This window comes from Sorex araneus, chromosome 3 (assembly GCF_027595985.1).
Source record: "Sorex araneus isolate mSorAra2 chromosome 3, mSorAra2.pri, whole genome shotgun sequence".
Lineage (NCBI taxonomy): Eukaryota > Metazoa > Chordata > Mammalia > Eulipotyphla > Soricidae > Sorex > Sorex araneus.
The window spans coordinates 104799490-104814082 of record NC_073304.1 but is presented as its reverse complement, the minus strand read 5'-3'; the positions used below and the strand labels follow the sequence as shown (position 1 = coordinate 104814082).

Genomic DNA, 14593 nt, shown 5'->3' with positions numbered 1-14593 from the left:
GGACCTCCGTGTGAAGTCCACGAGTAACGGTACAGTCCCATCTGTGGTGGTACAGCCCAGGGGAGTTGGTACAGTCCTGTGTTTTGGGACAGCCCATGGGTAATTGTTCAGTTCCATTTGTGGGTAAAGACCAGGTGTGGTACAGTCCTTGTGTGGTGGTTGAGCCCTGGTGTGATGGTACAGTCCCGTGTCTTGTGGTACCCCCTGTGTGACATGGAACAGTCCATGTATAATGGTACAGTCCCATCTGTGGTGATACTGACCAGGGTATAGTCCCGTGTTTTGGTACAGTGCACTGATAATGGTACAGTACCATTTTTGGGTAAAGGCCAGTTGTAATTATACAGTCCTTGTGTAGTTGTAGAGCCAATGAGTGATGGTACAGCCCATGTCTGATGGTACCTCCCATGTGAATTTGTACAGCCCATGGGTGTTGGTACAGTCTTAGGAGTGGTGGTACAGCACACGGGTCATGTTAAAGTCCAAATGTGGGTAAACACAGGTGCTGATGGTACGGTCCTAATGTGGTGATAGAGCACACACATGATACTACTGCCCCGTGTCTGGTGCTACCCCTAAGTGTGAGGTAGTACAACCCTAGGATAATGGTACAGTCCCACGTGTCATGGTACAGACCAGTAGTGATGGTACAATCTTGTGTTTTGTTATAACCCATGGGCAATGGTACAGTACCAGTTATGGGTAAAGTTCAATGGTGGCGGTACAGTCCTTGTGTGGTTGTAGATCCCAAGCGTGATGGTAGAGCCCCATGTCTGTTCGTACCTTTGTCTTACCTGTAGGCAACCCAAGTTTGAGTTCTGACATTGCTCCCTCCTGATCACAGAGCACAGATAATTCCTGAGATTCATAGAGTTTGGCCTATACTTTTCCACTAGTCCCACTCCCCCATTCCCAAAAATACATTTGAAAAAATTCAAAGGCCAGAGAAATAGTAAAGAGAAATGCAAGGTCTTTTCTTGAATATAGCAGGCCTCAGATCGAATCCTTGGCATCACATACAGTCCTCTAAAGATTTCCAAGGGTCATTCCTGTCAAGTGTGGCCCCAAAACACCCCACCCCCACACCCCCCACTCACACACACAAAAGAAAAATCTAACTAAAGTGTAGTGTGTGTGGGGGGTGGGGGGGTAAGGCACTTGCCTTGCATGCTGCCAAGCCTGGGCTGACCCACTGCGCTGAATATAATACCCCGAGATCCACCAGGAGTGATCCCTAAGCAGAGAGTAAGCTCTGAGAAGCATCATCATTATCACCATTTTTTTCTGGAGGAAAACAAAGGATTTTTTCTATGAAAAAAAAGAATTTGAATTGATCTCCGATGACATAAATGGTCACAGAGCACATAAAAAGGTGCATGCATCACTAATCTCTCAGGGACTTCAAAAGAAAACCACAATAAGACACCACCTTACACCACTATGGTGGTTAATACTAAATGAGTAACAAATGTTAAGGAAGACGGTGAGAAATAGAAACCTCTGTATAAATGGGTGTGTATATTGTGTTGCCACAGTGATCAGTAATCAGTAATGGGATCTCTATAGAAGCCACATGGCGATACATAGGAACTTCTGGAGCTCATCTGTGATGTGCACAGAAGTCCACACCTTCTCCCTCGTACCTGGGCCTATGCATTTCTCTCTTTATTAAAAATGGTAAATCAAGCACTTCCTCAAATACTGTCCACTTTTATTGCAAATCCTCAAACCCAAGAATAGGTGTGAACCTAGGGTGGGTAGAAGCACTAATCACAATCGGGAACTTAGGACTGGTTTCCGACGTGGCAGACATTCTTGTGCTGCAGGGCCTTGAGCCTACTGTGTGGTCTACTCTAATTCCAGGCAGTTACTGTCAGGACTGAATTGTAGCATGGACACTTGGAATCTAGAGAGTAGGACATATGCAGAAAACACCTCCACATTTGGTAGCTAGAAGCTTCTTGTGTATAGAAGAAACATTCTCTTTCACTCTTGAATATAATAGAAGGTGGGGTCACAAAGACATATTTGTTCACCCATGATCATAACAGCATCATTTACCATAGCCAAGAGGTGGAAACAACCCAAACAGTTATTAATGGATGCATGGATTAAAAAAAAACACAAAAACATGACCGAGATACAGAATATTACTCAGCCTTTCAAAGGAAGGAGACCTTGAGCACATTGCCTTAAGTGAAATACGAGAGCCACTAACACACAAATCACTGTGTGACATTCTGCTTATGTAGAATATCCCATCAAATTCACAGAGAGTAGAAATGTGCTTGCAGAGGTTAGGGAGAAGTAGAAATGGACAGTAATTTTAATTTTGCAAAACTAAAATTCTGAAGTTTGGGAGCCACAACATGTGCAATATATGCGACATTACTAAATTGCTTGGAAGGTTCAAAAGTAGGGCCAGGAGAGCTCAGTGGACTTGGGGGAGCCCAGGTGTAATCCACAGCACCATATGGTTCCATGAGTAGCATCAGAAGAGACCCGGGAGAACATGACAGCAATAGCCCCTGAGGACCCGTGACTCTAAACTAAAAATAAATGAATAAATAAATACGGTTAAGATGATTTTTAGAATCAAAGATGTGATGCAAGTCTCATATGTAATAACACCAGTATGAACTCAAAAGGGGGCGCAAAGATAAAACCTGGCAAACACATAACAATTTAATTTGTTTTGATGCTAAGTAAATATAAACAGCACATTAGGCAAAATCATTGTTCCTTCTTTTTTTAATTTTTTTTGGTTCATACTCAGCGATGCACAGGAGTCACTCCTGGCTCTGCACTCAGGAATTACCCCTGGCGGTGCTCAGGGGACTACATGGATGCTGGGAATCGAACCCAGGTCGGCCACATGCAAGGCAAACACCCTACCTGCTGTGCTATCGCTCCAGCCCCAATAATTTTTCCTTCTGTGGTCCTGCCTCACCTCCGGCTCTGCTTTTAGAGAGATGGGAAGTTTGAACTGCCAAGTACTTCCAGAATGAGTTTGACTGTACAAACTAAAGTAATTGAGGGTACAGAGGCAAGGTGGCTCCTGAAGTCTCCCAGTGGACTCACTCTGCAGACAGGACTTGAACAAGCTACTGGGGCATATGGCTGACCCAGGTTTGAGCATCACATATGATTTCTAAACACCACCAGGAATGACTCCTGAGCATAGAGCATCATGCGTGTGACCCCCCAAAAAGAAAAATAAAGAAAAGGAAACAGAATCCTGCTCCCAGCTGGGCTCTGCACTCATGAAACACAGCACCAGCCAGGTCTTACTTGGCCCTGGGCGCCTGGCAAGCACCACTGCACCTATGAAGCCTGAAAACAAAGGACCTCCCAGTAGCTGAGACCACATTATCCGAGGTCACAGCAGCCCCTGCACATACCCGGAGAGAGAAGTGCCCTGAGAGCACTTCCAGGATGACAGCGTGGGTACAGTGCTCCCCACTGAGTTACCCAACACCAAGTATTCAAGGAGTATCACTCCAGATATCAGAAAGAGTAACAGACTTGCTGGCTTTCTGTCCTACAACAATAACATCACAGCACAAACCATGATTGTAAAGATCTTTTATTTTTGATGATTGGGGAAAGATGCCATGTGTATGGAAAAGTGAAAGCTAACAGTCACCATGGATCATTACTGACAAGTGAGTGACCCATACCATGAACATAAAGGCACATTTGTTTAAACTGGAAAAAAAGGTTTTCACTGGCACTGTGCTTTGATGGGAACCTTTGAAATTAAGGTCAAGATTCAATTGAGCAGCATTCCAGTATCAGCCTCTCCTCTGAAGTGCACACAATACCAGCAAACAACAGTGACACGTGAGCATGGAATCAACTGTTCGGGTAAAGGCAGGCCCACTTCTCCCTTGGGAATAATCCCTTTAACCAAAGGCTTGATTTGAAAAGTTTCACTTTTAACTGGAATGGCTGTGCCTGGACATATTTCTCATGGCTCATGAGGTAGATTCTCTTTACATTTTGCAGGCATTCCTTTCTGTTCTCTAACCAGAGGGGTGAGTGTCCCACATCCCAATTCTGGCTTCATGTTTTGAGTTTGGGGATATCTCCACCCAGGCATCCAGGTGTCCATCAATCCACACATTGGTCCAGTATTCTAGCTCTTTATATTCAGGGGGATGTTTTCTACATCCACAGATTGTTTTGGCTTTGACTGACTGCTTAGAGTCAAATAAGAATACCTCAAGCCTCCAGCCATGCTGCATGGGAAAGAAAATGAAAATAGGTCACATCTGTACACAACAAAATATTCCAGCTATTTTTAGTGGGGGCACCACAGCCAGTGGTGCTCAGGACTTGCTCTTGGTTCTGAGCTCAGGGATCACTCCCGGCAGTGATCAGGAGACCATATGGGGTGCCATGATCAAACCTCAGTCAACCACCCACTGCAATACTGTACTCTTTGGTCCTGTTTGGTTATTTTTTAATAAAAAGGTAAAATACTGCTATTTGCAGTAACATGGATGATCCTTGAGGATATTAGACATAAGTCAGGCAAATACCATTTGTGTTTGATCATATGTGGGAAGTTAATAAATCAGAGGACATTGTGAGACCAAATTAGTGATTGTAGAAGGGAAGTGGGAAGGTGTACGGGAACATCAAGTGAAAGGAAGTAAATGTTTGGTTGAAAGAGTTGGACTCTAAGTGGTAAACTAAAGTAGTATATTCTACACATTGATTTGCGGTGATCCATATCTGAGCTTCACAAACTGTTATAATATGAATGTTACACACACTGTTGTAAGTATTATTTGAATTTAGAAAACTATAACTACATTCATAGCTATACCACTGACAGATTTGCCACATTCTAAACAGTATCAGGTCAGTTTGAAGGGAGTTTTTGTGTCCCCAGTCTTTCTCATGTTTAGGCACTACCTGATAAGAACTGTGTCTTATTTACAATATTAGGTAGAAAAAAATCAATTCAAGGTTGGAGAGATAGTTCCTAGGGTGAGAATACATGCCTAGCATGTATAAGGGTGTGATTTCGAACCCTAGTACCACAAAACATGCTCCCCAGTACCACCAGCTGTGCCCCCAGGTCCCTGACACCAGAGTCCCACAGTACAGTATTGTCACCCACAGCACCAGCCTCAGATCCCCAAGCACCATGGGAAGGCATCCCCAAGAGACATCAGATCTAAAATAGAACGTAGTCCAGAAAACAAGTACTTGGTTATTAACATACTGTATGCCACTAGTTAAAATAACATCCCACAACTACAACCCCAAAATGCTTTCATAAAAGCCTCTACCAAGAAGTTTCTAAGAATAGACCTGTATAGAAAAGTCACAGACATTAAAATCAACATTCAAAAGTCTATGGCTTTCCTATACACAAATAATGAGAGAAAAGATGACATGAAAAAAGCAATCTCATTCACAATCATGCCTCAGAAAATCAAGTACCTTGGAATCAGATTAAACTAGGAGGCAAAGGACCTATACAGAGAAAACTACAAAATATTACCTTAAGAAATAAAAGAGGACACAAGGAAATGGAAACATATCCCCTGCTCAAGGATTAGGAGAATTAACTTTGTCAAAATGGTAATACTGACCAAAGCATTATACAGATTCAATGTGAATCCCTATAAGGATACCCATGACACTTTTCAAATAAATTGATTAAACACTCCTGAAATTCATATGGAAAAATAAGCCCCACAAATACCTAAGCAATTCTTGGGGGAAAAGATATGGGAGGCATCAGCTTCCCCAAACTCAAACTGTAATAAGCAATAATAATTAAAACTGCATGGTATTGGAATAAGGACAGATCTCTGGGCCAATGGAATAGGGTTGAATATCCCTACACACACCTTCAAATACATAATAATTTCATCTTTGATAAGAAAGCAAGAAATATGAAGTGAAGCAAGAAAAAAATCTCTTTAACATGTGGTGCTGGCAAAACTGGACAGCTACATCCAAAAAAAAAACCAACAGGCTGAGACCTCTACCTTGCACAAAAGTCAGATCAAAAAGGATTAAAGGCCTAAATATCAGACCAGAAACGATAAGACACATTGAAGAAAAGATTGGCAAAACCCTCCATGATGTTGAAGCTAAAGGTATCTTCAAAGATGAAACACCACTGACCAAGCAAGTGGAAGTAAAGATAAACAAATAGGACTATCTTAAAGTAAGAAGCTTCTGTACTTCAAAAGAAACAGTGACCAGGATACAAAGAAAGTCAATGGGATTAGGAAGGATATTCACCCAATAATCTTCTAATAAGGAGTAAATATCAAAGATATACAGGCACTGGTTGAACTCTACAAGGAAAACACATCCAATCCCATAAGAAAATGGAGCAATGAAATGAACAGAAATTTTCTCAAAGAATAAATTCAAGTGGCCAGAAAACACAGAAAAAAATGTTCTTCATCCCTAATCATCAGGAGATGCAGATCAAAACAACAATGAGATATCATCTCACACCACAAAGACTGGTCCAAATCCAAAAAAACAAAAGCAACTGGTGTTGGCTTGGATGTGAAGAGAAAGGGACTTTCCTTCATTGTTGGTAGAAATGCCAACTGGTCCAGCCCTTTTGGAAAACAATATGGACGTTTCTCAAAAAACTAGAAATTGAGGAGCTGGAGCAATAGCACAGTGGGTAGGGAGTTTGCGTTGCATGCGGCCGACCCGGGTTCAATTCCCAGCATCCACATATAGTCCCCTGAGCACCACCAGGGGTAATTCCTGAGTGCAGAGCCAGGGCTAATTCCTGTTCATTGCCAAGTGTGACCCAAAAAGAAAAAAAAAACAACAAACTAGAAATTGAGCTCCCATTTGACCCAGCAATACTGCTTCTGGGAATATACCCTGGGGCCCCAAAAACACAGAGCAGAAACAACATCTGCACTCCTATGTTTGTTGAAGCACTATTCACCTAAAACAACCTGAGTGCCCAAGAACAGATGAATGGACAGAAAAACTATGGTATATTATGCAGCTGTCAGGAAAAATGAAGTCATGAAATTTGCCTATAAATGGATGGATGTGGAGAGTATCATGCTGAGTGAAATGAGTCAGAAGGAGAGGGACAGGTATAGAATAACTGCATTCATTAGTGGTATACAAAAATATACTAATACATACTAAAATATACTAATATACTAATTAAAAACTAATATCCATGGCCATGGAAAACAGGGGTTAGGAAAACTGGTCAAGTGGATCTAACCATACATGTGTGTGGGGCTGAGGGAGGTAAGATAGAGAAGAGACCAGTATGACAATAATATCTGGGAATTAACACGCTGGACAAGATCCGAGGGTTAAAAGTAGGTAAAGGGAAATTATTTATAACCTTTGAGTATCAATCTTGCAAACCACAATGCCCAAAAGAGGAGAGAGAGAGAGAGAGAGAGAGAGAGAGAGAGAGAGAGAGAGAGAAGCACATGGGATAGAGGCAGGCAGGGGGTGGGGAGTGAATGGAGGGAACCTGGGGACACTGGTACTGGAAAATGTACCCGGATGAAGGGATGGATGTTGGAATGCTATATGACTGAAATCCAATCACGAACAACTTTGTAAGGGTCTATCTCACAGATTCAGTTAAAAAGTTAAAAAATTATTATCTTACTAAAATGAGCTTATTTTAAAAATCCCACTTACCAAATATTTAACCCTACAAAGTTTAACACCGAGAAAACATAGTCTCCACCAACTAACATCCCAATATAAGCAATGGATACATTCTGCAGGAAAAAAAAGAGAGAGATAATTAATCATTTTTAAATACAAAGGATTAAAGAGATAAATATATGGAAATAGGAAATTAAAACACCATAAAAACTGAAATTAAACATAACTGTCAACTTTCAAAGGGACTTAAATATAAGGAATTTCAAAATGTTGAGTAATAGAATAAAAACCATGACTTTATAAAAAGATGAAGTAAACTTATGGATAGGACCCTTAAAAAAAGTAGCACTGTAGCACTGTCATCCTGTTGTTCATTGATTTGCTCAAGCGAGTGCCAGTAATGTCTCCATTGTGAGACTTGTTGTTACTGTTTTTGACATATTGAATATGCCACGGGGAGCTTGCCATGGTGTGCCGTGCGGGTGGGATACTCTAGGTATCTTGCCGGGCTCTCCGAAAGGGATGAAAGAGTCGAACCCGGGTCGACCTGCATGCAAGGCAAACACCCTACCCGCTGTGCTATTGCTCCAAAGAAAAAACTACTCTTCATTATTCAAGCTCCGCTTCTAGATGACACTCAGGACAGAGATGTAAGAATTGGCTGCAACCAAATTTGCCATATTCCATATTTTTACCATCTTTGGGAAGTAAATTTTCAACACATTGATCTTGAACTCAAACCAATTAGAGATATGCAATAAATTCCAGGTAGTTCTCTCTCCAGTGTTCTAGAAGACTGCCAAGTAGTCAACAGATAAGTCTACTCTTGAAGAAAGAGGTTGTCTCTCCTATAAGGAGTCCAAAATCAAAAACTAGAGGAACTGTAGGACGGAATCCAGAACATTTCACCATGCTATTTATGTGTATGTTTTCCAGTGAATATAGACCTACAAAAAACACACACTAGTTCAGGTAGTCAGCATCTAATAATGAGCACCCACTTTGCCTAGTGAATAATGTGGAGCTGCCTTCACACGTTGTTCTGTAACCTTTGCTTTCAGGATTCAATCAACCAGCAGATGTCGGCTGGCTGAGTTCACAAATAATGGAAGTGTGACTAAAGTTATGCTTAGACTTCTTGTCACAAGGGCATTCCTGACCCCTAGCCCCTAAACCTTTCAAGGGTTGAAAGGTTTAACACATACCTAGACCAAAACAGTTTTCAAGGATTCCCTTGCATAGTGAAGCAAGAAACTGAATTGTAGACAACAAGATCTCTTCTTTAGCACATAAATTTGATGTTTTTCAGCCTTTTTACATTATTTCCCTGATCATCACTTTTAATTTAAAGGTCATAAAATTTGTCTCTCTTTTTAAATCAGCAAGTCTTCCTGTTTGAAGAATTAGAAAATTGTAAAAAGTAATAAGAATCATGCTATTGATTCTTACTTTGTGAGCTATCATGACAATAAAGTCAAATAAAAATCCTATTACACAGAAAATATTCACACAGTTAAGTGGCTCATGCTTAGACTTGCTTCACTTACCTTGATGGCCCCAATCACCGCTGTTGTCAGGGCTGAATTATAGTAGCTGCACAAGGCAGTCGAGTACATCAGTAGGAACCTGTGGCAAGGAAGTAAATGGTCTCACTGCTCTGGGGGAGGGTGGGTGGAAAGTCATAGATAGACCTCCACAACCCTCAAAAGGCATTTTATAAAGAAAGCATGTGATAAATCTCATGTGATTATAGGAAAATAGTCCCAATCATACATCAGTCAAACTTTCTACCCAATCAATCATACATTAGTCAAATTTATTTCACTTTGTCTATGCATTTCCACCAATAAGAGTAAAGACAATGAGACTCCTTTAATTACTTGGAATCTCCCATTGAACATCTCTTGTAAAGATGGCAGGTTCAATCTCTGTGTGTCAGAATCACCTGATGTATATTCAACACAATGTTGCCGACCTAGCCATGTCTCCAGACCCCACAACAGGCTTTTTAATTTGGGAAAACCTGGAGGGGGATGGATGAGGCTCCTCCCCACCCCAATGAAGCCAGCCCGGCAGCTGAAAACCTCCAGAACTCAACAGCTGCCATGCTCTTGGCCACCCTCCACATGCTTGGAGCTTCACCCATGAATGAATCTATTACTAGACATTTCATACTTTACAGCACTAATATTCCAAGAGTAGCACAACACATTTGATGGAGTTTAAAGTAGAAGGCAATCAATCTTAAGGGAAAATATATTTTTACAGATATATATATGATATATACATATGTATATACAGATATACATATATATACATATATATAAGCACACAAGGCTTAACTCTTACCAACATGTTAGTAATTTTTTATAAATACAACAATCTTCACATATTTTCCTATAAGAGACCTTTTAAAAATCATTTTAGTGGATTATTCATAACAAATAATACAAATCAAATTGTTTTGGTTCTGCTTTGGGGGAAGGGGTTGGAGTTCAGGAAGGAAACATGCAAAATATGGTGGTGAGGCTGCCAAGATGTGATCCCGGGGGCCGCACATGTGTGCGGCCTCTCCACAGCTGCACGAACCTGACTCCAGACACCAGCTAAATTTTTCGGCATGGGCAGCTCCTCACAGAATATCTCCAGACTGAGAACTAAGCTGCGGCCCCATGCCTGCCCAGGAGGGGAAAGGTGTTTCTCTCTCTAGCCTCTTCCTTGCTGGGGGTGAAGGGCGTGGTGACCGCCATATTATGACGACCACAGATGGGGTTTAAAAGCTTGCAATGATCCAATATCTGGAAGAAATCTCCCTGGACTTAGTTGCTAAAGTACAGAAATCCAAAACCGCGCGGCCACGCGACCTCATACCTCTTCACAATAGGTCTGACTAGTGGGGTACTCCTAACAATAATAGTGAGGTTTGTGTTGAAATATTGAATGTAACCAAAGTAAATAGAAAGTAAAGTGAAGGAGCCGGAGCGATAGCACAGCGGGTAGGGTGTTTGCCTTGCACACGGCCGACCCGGGTTCGATCCCCAGCATCCCATATGGCCCCCCAAGCACTGCCAGGAGTAATTCCTGAGTGCAAAGCCAGGAGTAACCCCTGAGCATCGCTGGGTGTGACCCAAAAAGCAAAAAAAAAAAAAAAAAGAAAGAAAGTAAAGTGAAAGTTATCAGTTACATGGCGGGGGGGTGCAGGCGTGCAGGGGGGGAGTTGTACTGTTTTTTTGTTTGTTTTTTGGTGGTGGCATATGGGCACTGGTGAAGGGATGGTTGTTTCAGCATTGTGTAACTGAGACTTAAGCCTGAAAGCATTGTAATTTCCACATGGTGATTCAATAAAATAAAATTCTTAAAAATAAAAAAAATTTTTTTTAAATATGGTTGTGAGAAGGTGTAATGGTGGTGGGACTGGTGTTCAAATATTAAATGTAATCAGATATTGTGAACTAATTTATTAAAATTATAATTTAAAAATTGACCAATCAGGGTTTCATGCACAGCCTCCTCTATGATCCCTTGCCATCCCCAAAAGACCCCTGAGTACTACACGGTGTAGCCCAAAAACAAAACCAAAATAAAATAAAATAGATATTATTTCAATTTAAAAAAACCGTTGCCTGGCCTTTAGTTTGAGATGAGCCCCAGCCCTGTGTCTGACAGCACCCCACCCCTGGTTCACAGTGCCACTGTTGTCCACAGGGAGAGTCAACTGGCTACTGCTGTGACTGAGGACCTGGACGAGGAGACCCAACAGTCAGGGTGCCACCTGTCACTAGTACTCCCATCCCCTGGAACCAAAGTGAGTTCAGACATACAGCAGGCATGCCGCCAGTCACTACTGTTTAACTGTCATTAATGACAAGAGAATTGTGACCAAGTACCACATAAGGGACACACATAAGTGCACGTGCATGCACACGTGTGGATGCATGCACATGTGCCCACACACAAATGTGGATTTCAATCAACAGTAAAGAAATTCATTAATTTCAATCATGAAGTGAGAAATATTAGCTGATGGAGAAAATTCTATCCACCCTAATCTGATAAGTAAATGTTTGTGGGAAATTGTCTCTCTAACAAAAACTCCAAGGTCAGGATAGTCCCCTGGATATTTATTTTAATTTAGCTACAACAGCAGCAACTATGAGCCAGGCAAGAACAGAATTAAAAATTATCATAACTTTAAATGCTACAAAGTTGCTTGCTGAAAGGAAAAAATGCCAAAAAAGTTTTTTTAACAATAAAGTTGGTTGTTGACTGTGTATCATCATATGTCCATAGCTATGTAAATATCACAGCCTTTGCTCTTACTGTACCCATTAATTGTCCTTAATAGACCTCTTAACAGAAAGCCCAGAAGTCAGGGTCCTTGAGCATAATTTGTGTTCAATAAATGGCCAGTCCATTTATTTTTTTTGGGCCTGTCAAGGTTACATTATAAGTTGGACAAGCCACAGCATCCCACTGTTTCATTCTTTGCAACAGAAAACCCTGCTGGAAAGAGATAGAAAGAGCCAATTCCATTGACTTTATTGTGGTAAATAGCCACAAAAGTTAAAAGAGATTATAATCAAAACTACACGAAGTGCTGGAGCAAATAGGGGGCTTGCCTTGCAAGTGGCCAACCCAAGTTCCATCCCTTGCACCCCATATAGTCCCCTGAAAACTACCAGGAGTGATCCCTGAACAGAGAACCAGAAGTAAGCCCTGACCACTGCTGGGTGTAGCAGAAAAAAATGCTTGAGAATAAAAGTAGAAAGATGCAGAAAGAGCAAAAGATATAAGATTTTAAAGCTGAAACTCAATTTAAATTCACACGCTTGAGTCTGCCACCCCTGAGTGGGGCCTCAGTCCACTCATCCCTCAGATCCAAGCCTCTTGGTTCAGAACAGAAACAAGATCACAAAACCTTCAATATAGCATCTGCTTTGGCTTGAGTGTGTATATTATTGCCCTAGAGGGAAAATACTAGAGATAAAGTTCATCAGCTTTTACATTAACTTAAACACAAACCCAGTTACAAAATTAAATTAGGTAATACTCAGCAAAATGTGACTTTATTATTAAGATGATTACATCAGACACATGAAAGAACTCAACACCTTTTTGCTTGTTTAACTGAAAACGATCAATTTATATTAGATTTGTAATTTTCATTTGAAACAATAAAAGAACTTGAGTAAGACTGTTACAGTATTTTAAATGTTTGAAAGAATAATTTACTCTGTTTCCAGATTGGTTTATTAGATTTAGTGTGCAGAGTCTCTTGCCTGCACACCTGGCTGTCTTCCCCGGGGCCCCTGGGAGGGGATGGGCTCCAGCTTCCCTCCCCACCCAGAGCAGAGCTCCCAGCAGCCGAAGACCACCGGAACCTAGCTACAGCCATGCTGGAGTCCCCTCTCCACATGTTCGGACAGGCCTCACGCATGAAGGTACTGGCAGAGGAACCCAGGTGTGTGTGATCCCATCAACAGCCAACATCCAGAGACTTAAAGGTAAGCTCCAGAAGTGTGCGGCCTCGCAATATCTTTAGCCTACTTCTCCCCCTGGGAGAAACTGGCAAGCTTCTGAGAGTTTCCTGCCCACATGGGACAGCCTTGCAAGCTTCCCATGGTGTATTCATATGCTAAATCCAGTAACAAGCTGGATCCCATTCCCCTGACCCTGAAAGAGCCTCCAGTGCAACATCATTGGGAGGGCCAAGTCGAGAGAGACTCTAAGATCTCAGGGAAAGGACGAATCAAGAGGTTACTGAGCCAGCTCGAGAAATCAACGATTAACAAGGATTTCGTGACTCGTGACTTGTGATTATTAGATTTCAAAATGTTGCTTAAGCATGTAGAGCAATCTGTTTCATTAGCTTTGCTTGGGCCTTGTTGGGTTTCGAAGTGCTATAGAAAAACATAGATATATAACATTTATCAATAAAATTTATACATAATGTAAAGTTTTTAATTCACTCAGTTGTGAATGGGACTAATTTACAGTGAATTGTTTGGATATTTTAATGAGTTAAAATAAAATGAATAAACCATTTATCAAATAATGAGTCTTACACTTAAAAATTCACTAGCCTAGGGAGAAACACGGCGTGGTGTACACCATACTATGAGGCACGGGAAGGGGGATGAGGGGGGAAAAAAGGGGGGGAAAGGAAAAAGGAAAAAAAAGAGTTATGTACTTGGAGCAGTGGGGCTACATATCTCTTTATTCCCAGCAATGGAAAACTAATTATCAAATGCTTCCTTGGTAGTAGGTCTGTCTCTCTTGGGTGGAAACTCCAACAACTATAATGAGTTTTGTGTTGAAATATAGAACTTAATCAAGGTAAAGAGAAAATGAAGTGAAATTCATTAGTTATACAGTAGGGGGTCGAGGGTGGGGGCAGGGGTATACTGGGGTTTTTGGTGGTGGAATATGGGCACTGGTGAAGGGATGGGTGTTTGAATATTGTATAACTGAGACATAAACCTGAGAACTTTGTAACTTTCCACATGGTGATTTAATAAAAAGTTAAAAAAAAAGAAAAAAGAAAAAAAATATTGAAAAAAAATTATTCTAAACACAGGAAAGTTAGTCACTTTTTAACAAATCAGGTAAGGTGTCTCTTTGTTTTTTGTTTTTTTTTTTTTTTAAATTCACTAGCTTTACAAGAAAAACATGAATAGTATTGACAGACTGAATTTAAAGGCTGAAAAATATGTCTTTAAATCTTCACACTTTTCTATGACCCCGCAATACCACTTCTGGAAATATATCCCGAGGATGCAAAAAAGCACAGTAGAAATTACATCTGTATCTATATATTCATTGCAGCACTGTTTAAAATAGCCAAAATATGGAAACAACCGAGTGCCCTAAGATAGATGACTGATTAAAGAAACTTTGGTACATCTATACAATGGAATACTATGCAGCTGTTAGGAGAGATGAAGTCATG

At 41.0% G+C, this 14593-nt stretch overlaps 1 protein-coding gene across 1 annotated transcript in view; it reads right to left on the bottom strand.

The window, feature by feature from the left end:
- Positions 1 to 3783: 3783 nt before the first annotated feature.
- SLC35D2 (solute carrier family 35 member D2) overlaps positions 3784 to 14593 on the bottom strand; it is a 65494-nt gene continuing 54684 nt past the window's right edge. Inside the window, exons 10-12 of the mRNA XM_004601802.2 lie at positions 9192 to 9270; positions 7675 to 7757; positions 3784 to 4241 (exon numbers count right to left, since the gene is read on the bottom strand). Of these exons, the coding sequence (XP_004601859.1) occupies positions 4139 to 4241; positions 7675 to 7757; positions 9192 to 9270 (265 nt within the window). The 3' untranslated portion in view covers positions 3784 to 4138. The remainder of the gene's footprint in view (positions 4242 to 7674; positions 7758 to 9191; positions 9271 to 14593) is intronic.